At 37.5% G+C, this 16,993-nt stretch overlaps 1 protein-coding gene across 1 annotated transcript in view; it reads left to right on the plus strand.

Moving 5' to 3' along the window:
* Positions 1-16,719, plus strand: part of LOC124364636 (phosphatase Herzog) — a 36,787-nt gene extending 20,068 nt beyond the window's left edge. Inside the window, exons 3-6 of the mRNA XM_046820260.1 lie at positions 300-529; positions 7,126-7,275; positions 11,153-11,338; positions 11,967-16,719. Of these exons, the coding sequence (XP_046676216.1) occupies positions 300-529; positions 7,126-7,275; positions 11,153-11,338; positions 11,967-12,158 (758 nt within the window). The 3' untranslated portion in view covers positions 12,159-16,719. The remainder of the gene's footprint in view (positions 1-299; positions 530-7,125; positions 7,276-11,152; positions 11,339-11,966) is intronic.
* The last annotated feature ends 274 nt before the right edge of the window (positions 16,720-16,993 follow it).

Consider the following 16,993-nt stretch of genomic DNA (forward strand, 5'->3'; position numbering starts at 1 on the left):
TTTGAAGAGGGAGGATCTGGACCTCATGACTCTTGAATAAATACACTACTACTAGTTTTCATTATTCATCATATAAAAATATTTTTTTAAATCATTGAAGATACGAGTAGAAGATATCTGTTATCATATTAGAAAGTAAAACAATCGATTGATAGGCTACCTTAATAATCAAGCAACTCCAGAGATTAGATTAGTAGAGACTTTAGTTTTTAAGAATCAAATTGTGGGTAGTTTTTTGATCTCTATTAACCGGACTGAAATGTGGGTAGGCTAAGTCTTTCACTTAGATGTTTATCCAGGTCAAGTGGGCAAGAAACCAAGGAGGGGAGTGCTTCGTTCGCTGCTCTGCTGCTTCAGTGCTGCCAGTTCGAAGGCTTCGAAAGCGTCCGGTAACAGTGAGGGTAGGTGTTCACCGCAGCTCAGCCCTGGCTCACCACGCTACCTGCTGCCCACCATCCGACACCAAGACATGCACAAGAAATGCATGGTTATAGACTTGGATGAGACTTTAGTGCATAGTTCATTTAAGGTAAGATTACTAGTTACAAATTGCTGATGACATACATTGTACAGATTTTAGCCCTTTGATGTTGAAAGTTATACAATATTTTATTTACTTTTTTTATATAATATATTTTGATGAAATGTTCGCAAAAATTGTATGCAGATAACCAAAATAAGGAAACATTTTACTTGAAGTCCATGAATGGTATGCCTACGTTTAGGCATTCCAGGGCATCTATTTGTAGATACCAGCAGAGTAAATAAACAGATAAACAGACTTTGTGTATCAAAATATTTAGATTAGATAACTACAGTAACAAACTATCTTAGTATTGTAAATAATATACAGGGTGTCCCAGAACTCCCTATCAATCTTAACAGGGTCTCCACCTGACCGTGAAAACTGTGAATAAGCTGTGGATTTCGTTAACCATATAATCCTTTAATAAGCTGTGAATTAAACTGCGAAAAACTCTACTACTTGCGAATTAATGAATCAACATGCGTCATCACAGCCTCCGAATAACAATATATAACAGCCTCCGATAGTAGTTTGAGGGAGCATGGGACGGTTCACACTGGCTACCAGTTATCACAGTCGATTGCCGAACCTCAGTGGCGTGCCGATCTTTCCCAAAGTATGGATGTCAGTGGATCAGACTGGGCAGGAGCTCTATGGATGTGTTGATATCTCTATCATGTATAAATATTACTTTTTGTACACTATGATGTTAATATTTTATCATTTTTTATTTGCAGTATTTCATATGATATTTGTGGAGTGGACTAAGTACTAAATCAAAATTTTAATGTATTGTTATTTGTTTGTTTCTGTCACTTATAACCAAATGATCGCCTTTGAAAAATATACCCATATTTATGAATATCTTTTTACCTGACAATTTATTTTGGTACGAATTTTCAATTATAGCCTTTATAAGTACATTTTCTCACAAGAGCTAGTAATTTTCATGGCAAGAGAAGTGCATTTAATATTGATTTAGTTATTTTACTAATAGGAGCATGTCAAAATATACACCTAAATTTCGGTACTAATTTCCTGTGATACAGTTTCTTTTCTGCAAAAAAATTTACTGAAATAGAAACTTCTTGCTTTGTCCAGAGCTTAACATGTAAATAAATAGATAAATATAATAATTAAACTTGTTTCTTATCATAAATTCTATTAGTATTGAAATACTAACGTGGGACATAATAAATAAATAATCAGTCATCAACTATTACCTCCTACTGTTTTTTGTTTGTTGTATAAATATTGTTTGTCTGTTTACATTCACTCTTCCATATTTTAGTACAGTTTCAATGGAATTTTTTTGAATATAGGAGTAATTAATTTACTATAAAAAAGTATCAATTCTTTTATTTAGCTTTTTTTTGAGTGTTGCGTTATCAGTTTTGACATGTAATATTTTTATGCCTATGTAAAAATAATATAAAAAATAACATTTATTTTAGTGAAAATCTTAATAATATGCATTGCTACGAATTATTAATTTGAATGTCCTTAGATAGATTGATTGTTCATAATTTCCTTTACAAACAGTTCTACATTCTTTCATATTTCAAGAAGAGTGGAGTATCATCCAGTATTGGCAATCGACTGGCAGCCCCTTTGAACCCACATATCTATGACATCTAGTAGTGGTGGTGGTCGGTTGTTTGCGATTGCTGCGGCTGCACGTTACGATCAGCAAGTTGGTGCTTGTTCATGTGAACCCACATATCTATGACATCTAGTAGTGGTGGTGGTCGGTTGTTTGCGATTGTTGCGGCTGCACATTACGATCAGCAAGTTGGTGCTTGTTCATGTGAACCCACATATCTATGACATCTAGTAGTGGTGGTGGTCGGTTGTTTGCGATTGTTGCGGCTGCACATTACGATCAGCAAGTTGGTGCTTGTTCATGTGAACCCACATATCTATGACATCTAGTAGTGGTGGTGGTCGGTTGTTTGCTATTGTTGCGGCTGCACGTTACGATCAGCAAGTTGGTGCTTGTTCATGTGAACCCACATATCTATGACATCTAGTAGTGGTGGTGGTCGGTTGTTTGCGATTGTTGCGGCTGCACGTTACGATCAGCAAGTTGGTGCTTGATCATGTGAACCCACATATCTATGACATTTAGTAGTGGTGGTGGTCGGTTGTTTGCTATTGTTGCGGCTGCACATTACGATCAGCAAGTTGGTGCTTGTTCATGTGAACCCACATATCTATGACATCTAGTAGTGGTGGTGGTCGGTTGTTTGCGATTGTTGCGGCTGCACGTTACGATCAGCAAGTTGGTGCTTGTTCATGTGAACCCACATATCTATGACATCTAGTAGTGGTGGTGGTCGGTTGTTTGCGATTGTTGCGGCTGCACGTTTTTTTTTTTTTTTTTTTTTTTTTTTCTTTCTTGGGGCGGCCTACTGCTATGCACTTAAGCCTCAAGGGCCTTTTGCGCACCCCGAAAACACCATGAGGACTACCAGTCTACAACTTCAGCAGTTCAACAAACCGCCGAAAACAACCTATCAAGTCCTCCTGGGAAAACTCGCCACCCCTGTTCAAGCTACCAAAGATGGCATACCGCTCTCTTGCTATTGCTGGGCAATCAAAGAGCAGGTGCTCAGCAGTCTCCTCCTGCTCATTACACCTTCCACAGAGCGGATCCTCCTGAAGGATACCAACTCTGTGTAGATGCTTCTTCAGGTGACCATGCCCCGTAATGAGACCAATGACCTTGGAAGACATTGATCTGTTTAATGAGAGAAGGTCCGAGGCCACCTTGGAGGAAGGTGACTGTAATACCATTCTACTCACTCTCAAACCCGGATGCAACCTCCACCTTCTCCCATGCTCCGCGCGAATCCATTTCGAGACAACCCTAGAGGATTCACACCTTGGAACACCGCAGAATGGTTGAGGGCCCGTCATAATTGTTGCTGAGCCCTGGTTGGCCAGGGCATCAGCTCTTTCGTTCCCAGAAATCCCCTTATGACCAGGAACCCAACAAACGGTTACATTGTTGATTCTGGCAAGGGAGGAAACGGTCTGATAGCAATCCCAAACCAGTTTGGATTTGATTGCGCAAGAATCCAGCGCCATCAGCGCTGCCTGACTGTCCGTGAAAATGTTAATCGTCTTGCCCCTATATCGCAGACGAAGATTCTCACGAGCACATTCCATAATGGCTGCGACCTCCGCTTGAAAGACTGTCGGATACGGACCCATAGGAACCACCAGCTCCCTACATGGTCTCACTCTCAGAATTCCAGCACCTGTGCCGCTTTTTGTTTTAGAGCCGTCTGTGTACCATTCGAGCTCCGCTGGTGGAAGAGGTTGCTTCCCCTCTGACCAATCATCCCTTGAGGGCAAAATAATCCTAAAGGGTTTGTCAAAGGAAAACTTTTGTGGCATCTGATCAGAGATCATATGCAAAACATCCTCCTGTGTCAGAGTGCTAATTCTACAGTGCCCACCGCTGCAGCCCGACCAGAATCCCGTCTGCTGCAGACAGTAGGCACTCTTCCTGGCCATAGCTCGAATGACAATGTCCAGGGGGGCGAGATTAAGACAACAGTCCAGAGCCGCGCCTGGCGCACTAGGAAAGGCCCCTGTGATAGCGAGGCAGGCCATCCTTTGGATACCTGCCAAACGTGCTACCACCGTTTTGGCTTCCATTTTTGGCCACCATACGACAGCTCCGTACATTAGTGCAGGTCTGACCACGGAAACATAAAGCCAGTACAAGAGCCTCGGCTTCAGTCCCCAGGGCCCACCTATCACACGTCTGCATTGCATTAGAGACCACTTACCCCTGGCAATGACCCTTTCTAGATGAGGTCCCCAGTTTAGAACCCTATCTAGGATCACGCCCAGGTACTTGACCTCAGGCTTCAGCTCAACGGGTGAGCCTTTAAATAGAAAAGGACCAATGCCCTCCATCTGTCGCCTCCTGGTAAAGGCAACCACGGCAGCCTTGGTGGGGTTGACGGTGAGGCCAACCTTATCACACCAGTTTCCCACCATGTTCAGAGCAGCATTGGTCAATTCCGTGATTGTTGTGTTGAACTTGCCACTCACAAGAATCACAATATCATCTGCGTACCCTTGTGCAAAGACACCGCTGCTATTCAAAGAATTCAGCAGGTCATCCACAACCAGGTTCCACAGAAGAGGAGAGAGAACGCCGCCCTGCGGACAGCCCCTCGTAGCCTTTGCACTAACACTTGCTCCCATGAGGGTTGAAACAACAACCCTGTCCGTGAGCAAGGCCCCTATCCAGTCACACACCTGACCATCAACGCCACGTCCCGAGACCGCATTGATAATCGCCTGAGTGGCTGTATTATCAAAGGCACCTTCAATGTCTAAAAAGACTCCTATGGCTACCTCTTTTGCCGCCAGCGTCTTCTCAATCCTGCATACCAATTGATGCAGGGCCGAGTCGCATGACTTTCCTGGAGTGTAGGCATGCTGGTTAGGATGCAAAGGTCGCTCCAGAAGAGCTCCCTCCCAAACAAACCTGGCAACCATTTTCTCCATGGTTTTGAGAAGGAAGGAGGACAGGCATATCGGCCTGAAAGACTTCGGCCGATCCATGCCCGCCCTCCCCTGCTTCGGTATGAACACCACTCTGGACACTCTCCAAGGTAGTGGGATGTACCTGAGAGCCACGGAGGCTCTGAACAGTCTGCACAGCTGTGGAAGGAGAATGTCCAATCCCCGCTGCAAGCAAACCGGTCTCACCCCGTCGCCCCCAGGAGCCTTGTAAGGACTGAATGAGTTAATAGCCCACTCAATCCTACTGAAGGTAACAATACGGTGCGCCAGACTCCACTGCGAATGAGTGGCGCGACCCGCATGTCTCCCCTCACTTTCGGGTGGTTGTTCACCCTCATGAACAATACAGTCCGGGAAGTGTGTTCCCATCATGACTTTCAGAACTCCTTCCGGCTCAGTAATGTAAACACCTTGATCGTCCTTGAGACTACCAAGCGGCGAGATGGGATTCTTTGCCAATAGCTTTTGCAGCCTTGCACTGCCCTGCACACTGTCAATATCGGTGCAGAGCTTCTTCCAGGCTAACCTCTTAGCCGTACGAACCTTGCGGTTGTACAGTGCAAGAGCCTCGTGGTAGGTGTCCCAAGTACCCCAAGTTTTGGCTCTCCTGAATAGAGCCCTGACCCTCTTCCTCAAAGAGGCCAATTCAGAGCTCCACCAGGCTACCGGCTGCACGTTACGATCATGTGAACCAATCCATAATGTGATTCAATACACTGCTAATACCAGGCAGCTTGTGGGGGGGTGAGCATGTGTGCTTTCATATGGGGTATAAAGTGGCGATAGCTGGACGGTAAGAGCAACGGGTATTGCTGTGTGGCAAAATGTGTGACCACACTGAGCGGGTAGCAAGGCGGTTTATGTTTTGTTTTTAAAATTTATAGATATGTTTCACTCGGTTTAACCTGAGATTTAGTTTAACAGAACTAAAGGTTTAAGTTACCCCACCCTTAAAACACAGCATAGGAAACATCACCTGACAGACTTGGCAGTTGTGATGGATATACAAACCTGTTTGTATCTTGAAGCGTTTGCAGCACGACTGACACTCACCACAGTTGGGCTTACCATCCAACTAGGATGCTGCCTTAAAATGTCAAAAACTCAAACACGCCAAATGGCCCAGGACTCCGCACTTTTCACGTCTGTTGCTAGATGTTGACCTCAACTTAGTTGGAATACAGGTGTGTTTCATTTCTAAGCTTGGAGTGCAGTAGCAGTAGGTAAAACTGACTTGATAGAAACCTGCAACTCAATGTGGGATAAACCTAAACTGTCTTGCTACCCTTTAGTCTCTTGTTTGTCGCCTTTAATAAAAATTGTTCTTCATTCATGGTTGTTTCATCAAAAGACGACTGCTGAATGAGGCGTAGAAGGGGGACTTCAATTGCAATAGAACGCAGAAACCCGTGATTTAGTTGCCACAGCCAACAACTTTTTCCACTGCTCCATCAGCGTTTTGTTGCTCATTTGAACTACTCCTATGGGCCAATTAATAGTAAGAGCTCTGGTATGATACAAACTACAAAAGTTATGCTCTTTTATGCTCATTATGTAGCAAACCATACTGTAAAATGAATTAGTATTTTTTAGAAGCATCCATCCATTCTTGCACGAATCGTCGACATCGATATTTGGATATATTGTGAGGAATACGAAATGTTTTACTAGTTTTTAGAATATTTGGTGATCATTTTGTATGCTTTTTTATGTATAAAAAGGAGAAAACGGTAACTTTTTAAGACATATTCTGCTTTTTCTCATAGATCTCTAGTCTGTGTCAGGATCTTATCAAAGAGAATAAAATGGAGAGTCCATACAGTATAAGGTCAATGGTAGTGATAGGAAGTGTCACAGACAGAATTTCAGCTTGTGCTATCTCTAGCTCAGTTTAAACCACTTGGTCATCACTAATCACAATAAAACATGGAAACTTCCTAAACGCTAGTATCTTTTACTACAGCATAATAGTAATTTAACTAAATGAATATTGTTTCATAAGTAACACCAAAAATGAATTGTATTAATGAAATGTTTACTGTCTGTTTCAGCCTATTAACAATGCTGACTTTGTTGTGCCTGTTGAAATCGATGGTACCGTCCACCAAGTTTATGTACTGAAGCGACCATACGTAGACGAGTTCCTGCAGAGAATGGGTGAACTGTACGAGTGTGTCCTCTTTACAGCCAGTTTAGCAAAGGTTTGTTGGAACTATTATTTCCTTGTATGAAGACACTTGTCTTACTCCCTTATATAAAAGCACTGTTAGATGAAAATTTTGTAGATATATAGAGCTGTGAGAAAACTATTGTACTGACTGTTCATTTATATCTCTTCTAATCCGTCTTGTTAGTCTTTCAGTTAAACATCCAAGAACATTTATGTATTGCTCATAAATTATTGTTTCCAAATCACATACCATTTTGTGGATAATTAAAGGAATTCTTGGATCTCCAGTCGTTGTAACAATTGATAGACTGTAATTCTCTGTTTAGTTATTTATGTTGAGACTTCACGATGGTTTTATTGAGGCCTAGAAATTTACATTAAAGTAGGATATATGAAATAAGAACTCATCTCAACTAAACAAACGTGACAAACAGCATTCAGTAAAATAATGGAAAATATTTGTTAGTTTTCTTAGTCAAGGTATGTCCTAAAAATTAATTACATATGCAGAGCTTAAAAAATTAGTTAAATTAGTTTCTTCATTTTAACCTAGGACTGTTTGTATTCCTTGCTAAAATGGATGGACAATTAGGACACAGTATTGAACATCTAAAATCAGTTCAATATATTCACAAAAGAAGCCAAAAATCAATTGCAATCGTACATTTTTTTTACTTTGGCTCTCAAAAGGTTTACTTCAATATTTTAGGATAAATTGAGATTAAATAAAAAAAATACATGTATCTTATTTCCTGACAGTAGAATACATTTTTTGGAGATCTGTATAAGAAGTAATAATGATTTATTAACCAATGATCATAATATTATTTTAATAACAATTTTTTATTTTGTAACTATCTGAAACGGGAATGAAACGGACCGGGGAACAAACCGGGAATAAGCCGGGAATTTTTCTGAGAACTGAGAAAATTTCAAAAATAATTTTTCCATCCCTAAGAACTTATGTTCGTGAGCTACATCTGACACCGGTTGATCTAGGTTACCTCTACTAGTGTAGTGAGTTTATCTTGGTTAGTTCTACTCCTGTGCCGTGGCAAGCCTCGGCCCCCCCTCCAAAAAAAACCTTAACAATGCATTGGACAATTAAATTCGGCCGACTGATCGTTTCTGACTTCGGCACTAAACAAGTGGTACGCTTTAAGTGTAATGCCGTAGAGCGGTAGTAACTGCAATACAAACAGGTTTTTTGTACTTAAGTATTATTCAGTTGCTGAAGTAGGGTCTCCAGACGAAGTTGACCAACTTTTATTCTTTAGAGCAAATAGTGTTTTGGAAAAACGTGTGTTAGATAGATAGTACATGCCTAAAATGTGTTATAAACAGGCTTCAAAGTTCGGTTCGTTGAATAATATAATGTTTGACGGTTTGATAAGAGGTGCATCACGGGTTTTTGAGTACGCCAGAATGTCGGTTAGATTTATACAAAGCTTAATAACATATCTTTTGGAGAAGAAAGTAGTGGGTTAGTTACAACAAGTAACGTTGAGAAGGGGGCGTTTGCGTCCTGTTGCACAGCAATGACAGACTGAGCTGAGGGTTGAGCTGAGTGGCAGGAGGAGAAACATTTAATGTTTAGAATTGGCAGCAGATAAGCGCCATCGTGTGGTACTGCCCTGATGCTCACGTCTGCCACGGCTAGTGTCGAGTGTTCCCCATATGTACATTAAACTTTAAGTCCCCGCCCAATCTAGCGCTCACCGTCGGTGCTAACCACTCGTATCGCAGCCGAGGCCTTGGTTGGTCTATGAACGATGCTCCTCATACACGTTCCGATTGTCATCAAATCACATAGGTTAAAACAAAGGAAGTGATGTCAAGTTTTGATATCACGGTCACATCCAAATCTCGACTGAACTGCGTTTACACCGGCAAAAAATGGTGCAAGTTTTGTGTCAAACTAAACATTGTTAGTCTAAATGGGCGCAAGAGCTCTTACGAGTGCTGCTGCAACCAGTGCCTGACAGTTGGTTACAAGAACTGGATAACAGTGTCGGCTATTAAAATGTCAATTATAAACGATGCCGAGACATCACTGTCGTGTGTGAACAGACTTCGTATTGACTCTCGGGACAACCAGCGATACAACTGTAGCACGACAGTTCTCGTGAGTAAAATTGCTGTTATTGTTCACGTTATGCTACAGTAGTTGTGCAAATTCTCTTGCTACTTTGCTTGCCAGTGTAAACGTAACTTAATGTTGTTGCCAGTCTACAAACGGCAGATGGCCAGCCGATCGAATCAGCCACACTCATCAGTTTTCATCGTCAGAGCCGCATTGGTCAACTATTTACCGGAACAACTTCTACGCACACTTGACAATCGTTCCGACCCTTTCGAACTGCTCAAACCTAATAGTCCAACGTGCATAAGGATCTTTATTCTTGTTGTTTCGTATTCCTTGACTGTAATCTAACTGACTGAGTCAGCACTGTCTATTCTTGGACAAAAACGATCGGCAGTACTCAAAAACAAACGATCGTTAATTTGTATTTTATCTGTACGTCGTACTTTGCATAGTTGTAAATAAATATATTCTCTATAAATATACATACATACATTTTTACGTAAATGTAATATATTCTGGAAGCTCATTTTATAACCTACCATTTCTATGACTTAAAAAGGGAAAATGACTTGGAATTTTAAATATATTCATTTCCCTGCATCTCTCCAAATTCCTTTGAAGTAACAGGCTTCCCCCTCCCCCACAAAAGACAAATGAATTAAATAAGAGTTCAGATGAAAATATTTTTTTGTTTATTTGTTGATTGTACTGAACCGACCTTGTGTGCGAAATCATTGTCTCGTACCGAAAGTTTGTCCACCGCTAGACCTCTGTTCCGCAATACTGGGCTGTAGTCTGCCTCACGGTAGCACTGTGTTGGTATTTACTTTTTATCTTTGTATTTCCGAATTGGATACATGTGTTTTCTAACCATCACAGAAAGGAAAGTTATTAGGTGTACACAATGTCATGTTGACACATCGATAGACAGAGATAAAACTAAGGAGCTTAAAATAGGTGATAGCGATAAATCGTCACCGAATTTTTCGCATAACGCTAGCGTCGAAATGCTAGAGCACCGCAGCTTGGTGGCATTTCTTGCAAATACTGCCAGTGACGATAAAACGTCATTGTTGCACTTGGCGCAAGGGTTAAGTACAGTACTACAGTTGTCTATTTGGTTTGTAAATAGACTAGATAATCGGACATTTTCGACCAGGAAAACCGGGAATTTGAAAAGAGGTTTTGAGTGGCCACCCTGCCAGTGTATTATCAATTTTATAGATATGTTTTACAGTTATCACTTGGATTAACCTGATATTTAGTTTAACAGAACTAAAGATTTAAGTTACACTTTTAACCCTTACAGCACAGCTTAGAAAACCATCTCTGCACCATCATAAGAACCAAACTGCAGCATACAGTAAAATCTGTATTGTCTTATTATAGTCGTAAATTGTGTAGTCACGAAAGTATCACAATTGTGTAGGAATATGTAAAAATATTGATTTCTGATCAGGAAGCAACCTTTAATGCATGTTGCGTAAAAAATAAACCAATAACTAGTGCTATAATTACTGTTGTTTTATATTATGATATGTGGTATGACATGTGTACAATATGCCTACTTGTAGACCATCAGTACTATTTGGGCTTTTACAAAAAAATTTTTGTTTTTCATTTATTCTTCCAAGAAACAGAAAATAAATTGAACTTAACAAAAATGGAATTATATAAAAATATATAAATGCACATAAATTGTATCAAGGCCATATTTTCTTAAGGGTTATTAGGGCTTTAGTGTTTGTTGCGAAACAGTTAATTTTAAAATTGTTATGAATATTAAACACCAAAATGTAATTTTTGTGGATTGTTGTTGCAGTATGCAGACCCTGTGGCTGACCTCTTGGACAGATGGGGAGTCTTCCGAGCTCGCTTGTTTAGGGAATCTTGTGTCTTCCACCGTGGTAACTACGTAAAGGACCTCAACAAGCTTGGACGTGACCTTCAAAAAGTCATTATTGTAGATAATTCACCCGCCTCATACATCTTCCATCCAGACAATGCTGTAAGTTTTCTATCAATATTGTTTGATTATAATTATTAAGCTTTTAACATTTTGACTAGTAATCCCACAACAAACTCAGGAGCACCCAATGTGCTGTCCACGGTAATCGTGATAGCCGTGCGGGAAGCGCTCTTGTGCTAAACAGTTTTCACAATAATGTTTCATGATGAATAATCTGTCACTTGAATATGAATGCAATCTAACCGAATAAATAAGATTCAGTTTCAAGTACTTTTTGTTGTTTCTACTAGGTCGCAGTTGTTCTTTTATTTATTTCTTTAAGACCCAATCAATGGTATTCAGGCCTTATGACAGTATTTAATCAGTTGTTCCAATTAATCAGCTGATTCTATTTCTGTTTGTAATAAATACATGTTGTAACACCTTACTTTTACATTACCAGTTGCCCTGATTGTAAATGTTTTGTTGTGTTTACCTTGAGTAAATAAACGTGGCTGTTTGTGTAATTACTGATTCCGTAAAATGGCTTGAGAAAGACTTACAGATAAATTTTTTACTAAGATGCTCCCCTGAGACTTACTGCTCGGTATTTTCAGAGAAATGAAATGAATAGAATTATCGAAACAAGTCGCCAAGTGTTATAAATTTGGTCGGTTTGCTGTTTCAGGTGCCTGTGGCCTCATGGTTCGACGATATGACGGATACAGAAATGTTGGATCTAATACCGTTTTTTGAGAAACTGAGCAAGGTGGACAATGTTTATGCGGTCCTGTGCAATTCAAACCACCCGTACAACTGCGTGGGCATGGGCGTAGGCGTGGGACAGGCGACCAATACACATCCCGGAGCCGGTTCATAGCCCTCGCCTCCACCCGTGCCAGTATTGCCTTGCGTGAGTGGGAGCCGAGTCGTGCCATACGCGTACCTCACATCACTTCCTCTAAACAATGTATATTATTTTAATACTTTACTATATAATTATGACTTAATTACTTATTACGACCCACAGAGGAAATGTACAGAGAGGTTTTATTGCATTAACATATATTTAGTTATTCTAGTACTGTATGTATCACGTCCACTCAATGCCTGTCAGGTGCTCTAACCCAGGGTAAACAGCTTACTTTTGTTACTCTGTAACTTCCATTTGCTTAGAATTATATTACCTTTTTTATGAATTTATTTTATCTATCATGTTACTGTTTTTATCAATATGAATTATTCACTTTGCATTATCACACATATGCGACTGTTATCTGATTATTGATTGAAAGTTATAATAATTGAGCTCCTGTACACTGCACTGATAAATTAGATCTTGTTTGGCAAAATACACAGTAAAGTGATTGAATGATGAATAATTCAAAATTAATTTTGTACCACCCGAAAGTTTTTCCTGAATATTCTGCTATACCCAGTAATCACACGATTCTCTGCACTATTTGGGTGCAAACAGAATTATGGTGACAAAATGGGGTGCTATTGTCCTCACATTGTGGGAGGCGTTGAAGTTTTTATGGTGGAGATCACTGAATGTGTTCACAGAACTTGTGCCCTGTGACCATATCTCATCAAAGTAGCCTACATCAAATCAAAATATTATACATTTTTCTTCAGTTAAGAAAGTTTGATTTGAAACCAACTTTTATGACGAACATAATCAAGACTAATAAGACATCAATAATATAGAGGAACATTGTTGAGGGGTTTCTTTATATTTATATAATGATTTTACGTAATTGTTAATCATTCATTTTGTAGAAAATGTAAGGAAGTATTGCAATACATGGCAGTTGTCTGCAACAGGACACCCACTTTGAGTGACACTGTTTGTGGCAAACGTTTGCAGCATTTTTTAATGACTTTTGTGTTGTTTATTCAGTTACTTTATTAGAACTTTAGGTTTTATTTTTATTCATAATATATCCATTAATTTCTCCTAATACATGTTTCTTGTGATTTAGAATTGTTAGTTGTATTTTTATCTGAGCACTTTACAGAGTAGCTTTTCTCTTTTGGGAAATTAATTTTAGTTTTACGTTATTAGCTCCTGAAAACTTCAAAAAAATTAGATCAGAATACAGTTTGAAAGTGCATTATGTCAATTAGTCAGACTGACTGACGTTTACTAGATTCATTACTTACTGCGAAATCGTGTTCGTTACCATTTCTACACAAATAGTTAAATAATCGAACCAAAGAAAATTATTTTCTCACATTCCCTGTTTCTAGTTACGAGAAAAATGTTTTATAGTAAATGTGTGAGTTTTAAATGTCATACAATCATGTTTTATTCTTAAAAGTCACTTTTAATTAACGTAGCCAATAAATCTGATTGTGTGTGTGTAATTTTAACTAAAATCATTCTGCGTACTGTTTATAATTAAATGTTTTTATGCTTTTTTACATGCAATTATTTTTTTCTTTTGTTATGAATAGTTGGCTCTTCTGAGGTGTTTCACGTTGTTATAGTTTGTTATTTGTTGAAATTATTGATTTTATAACCTAGTATTTTTATACTTATCATTACTAAGAGGCTACAGATTATTAAATTTTGTAAGCAATAATTAGTTTTTATTTATATTGACTCAAGATTTCAAAGAACTACAAGGTGATTAATTTAAAAATCAAATTTCATGTCACCATAAACTTTTTTGTATTATATTTAAATAAAATTATAATTTATAGTTATCATTGTTAGTTTCAAGTTGTGTAACAATTTTTATTGTATCAAACTCACACAATAAACTAATATAACATTTAAAATATAGTAAAAATATATTTTTGTACAATATGCTGATAGTTTTCTAAATAACCAGAAAATATGATTGTACTTTTACATCGTATGACCCGGTAGAATAGGTTAGTGGTAATCCATTGCTGCACTAAATCAAACAACAGAATTTATACGTAAGATTTAGAAATCAAATCCTTTATAACCAAGTTTTATAAGATGAAATACCAATTTAAAAAGTCAAGTTTTAATACTCCAAACAAATGTTATATTATGGTACTTATTCAAAATACGATATACACATTGTTAGAACTCTCCTTTAAACATTGTTGACATTGTCTGAATAATGATTCACCAGTTTTGATAGTTTCTATTAATAGTTAATATTTACTTATTGGAATAATTATAAATTAATGCTTTGTTTAACCCTCTCCCATATGATTTGCAGCAGGCTAATATTTTCTATTAAGATGTTATAATATTATTCAACTTAAAAATAAAAGCAATATTTTTAGTTTCATTGCTCCGAAACAATTGTATGACATGAACTAATGATAGGTGTAAACTGTATTTTACAAAAATTTAAATAGTCACAAAGAAATATTCATTACATAGCAAGGAAATGACAAGAGTTCAGCTATACATTATTTATTGTTTTAATGAACCCGTATAAGAGATGGATTGAGGACAGCATTCTACTTATGGCTGGTCATGGGGGAGAGGGATAATTATAGCAGTTTTATTTTAACAAATTATTATATTTGAAATGTTTTTAAAATTCAAGTTATAAAATGTTTATTTAATGGATTTAGCGATGGGTTCAATAGAGAATGAATAGGTTGCCTTGCTCTCAGTGGTTTCAGTTCACAGTGGACTAATGGCTTTACAAAACTTTCATCTGCATACTAATTCTGATAGTTACATCTCCCGACCTTTGTGCTGAAAGCTCCACGCCTACCAGACTAAGTCAAGACACTGAACCATTTAACGTTCAATGTGTGAAAACTCAAAATTCTTTGATATCTTAGTGCTTCCATATTCCTATGAGATTTTATATATATATATATATATATATATATATATATATATGTATATGTATATATATGTATATGTATATATACATAGGATCATACATCCTCTTGGATGTACTTGTATTCTGGAGATTTAGCCCGGTTCAGTTGACATTTTTAATATAGTGCCCGTATATATTTATGAAAGTTGCATATTTTATTGATACATGAAACCAGTCCAGGAGCCGAGAGTCAATTTGCATTTTATAAGCAAAAACTTGGTTTTTCTTGAAATTGATAAAAAAAATATGCCCTATGAAAGAAATCAATTGTCAGCTGAGTCAATTTTGGTGGAGATCAAATTTGAGTGTATCAAAAAGGGAAAACATGATTTTTTCACAAATTATATTTTTTGAGCTTGGCAAACTTAAAACCAAACATCATGTTGAATCAGCATCCCCTAACCATATACAAACACCCTCTAACTATCTGGTGGTGATATAACTGTTATTTGTGTGTCTCATTGTCAATTTTAAATCAATAAAGTTAGGAAACCGTAATGTTAAATAATAATTATTGTATCATAAATTTAACCCTTTGCATACCTTGCTATTTCCAACTCTGCCAATACCAGCGTGGCTGACGATTGATTTCTTTCTTAGGAAAAATCAGGTTTCGTACTTGTGTCAATTGGTTCTAGGCTCCTAGATTCATAGAGGAACATTTGTTCACTTGCTTATTATGGGTCCAATCTCACAGCTTAGGGATTGGTACCATATAAAACCCCAATAATATTAAATTGGACATCTGTAATGAATGATAATAACCTGCTTAGGAGTGATGTTTTTGTTAAACCATGAAAAGAAAACAGGTGACATCTAGATCTCGTTGAGAATTTATTAAGCAAAATTTTCAAATATACCTACAGGGTTATTTTTGTCAACAGAGAGAAATTGCATTCAGACCTTTAATTTGTATAACTGTTTGTCAACAGTTTATTTTGTTTGGAGTCAACAAAGATGTAAAATTTAAAAGTCCTTCAAACTTAAAGAGATGTTAGTTTTGTAAAACTTTCAATAACTGAGGGGTTGACTGTGTAATGGACTGGGAAATTTGTTATTCGTTTGAAACACTACAAATTATAAACAAAGTACAATATTATTATTTATAACAATTTTATTTTAAATCAATCATTTCAGCCAATCAATGTTTGATAAACTCTAGAAGTAAATGCTACAAATATAACCATTATGATATTTTTAATTATTTGGTGTGTTGGTAATATTGATGAAAACGTTTCTTAGTGTTATATCAAACAAGAATTGTTAGATATTATACACTTTCAGTGAGTAACATATCAATATTAAACTGTAATTAGTTTTTTTAGAAATAGCTGATGGTGTGAAGCATCAAATACTGTCTAAGAGCTTTAGAAGCCATAAACATTTTTATATTTATTTTTTACCTGTATTTTTAAGTCAGCTTCTTTTAAAGTGAGTTGAGTTAATTACACAATTAATTAATTAGTTACCTGTGCTGTTATAACATTTTAAAATTTGTTTTGAGAATTTTTAATTTTATTTTCTTAAGGAGTAGGAAATTTGATTTATCCACGGGTATTGCTTGTTGATTTGTACCTTATGTAGTATAATAAACTATTTTTATTCCCCCAATTATTCTCTCGATGTTATATTGTACGCCCTCTCCCGCTAGAATAAAACAGATTGGTTTGGACAAGCTTATTGCATAAAAAATTCAGTATGAGGGCAGAATCCAACTGTGCTTTGCTATTGTTTCTATGGACTCTTCCTGCATTGTACTACTATTTATACAATTAAAAAAATCAACGATTTGTTAGATGTGTGGACTCATTTATACTAGTTTAACGTCATTATTAACCCTTTAACTGCCACGGAGTCCGGGTGTGCAGCTACATCAAGCACCAAGTGT

Source organism: Homalodisca vitripennis, chromosome 6 (genome assembly GCF_021130785.1).
Source record: "Homalodisca vitripennis isolate AUS2020 chromosome 6, UT_GWSS_2.1, whole genome shotgun sequence".
Taxonomy (NCBI): domain Eukaryota; kingdom Metazoa; phylum Arthropoda; class Insecta; order Hemiptera; family Cicadellidae; genus Homalodisca; species Homalodisca vitripennis.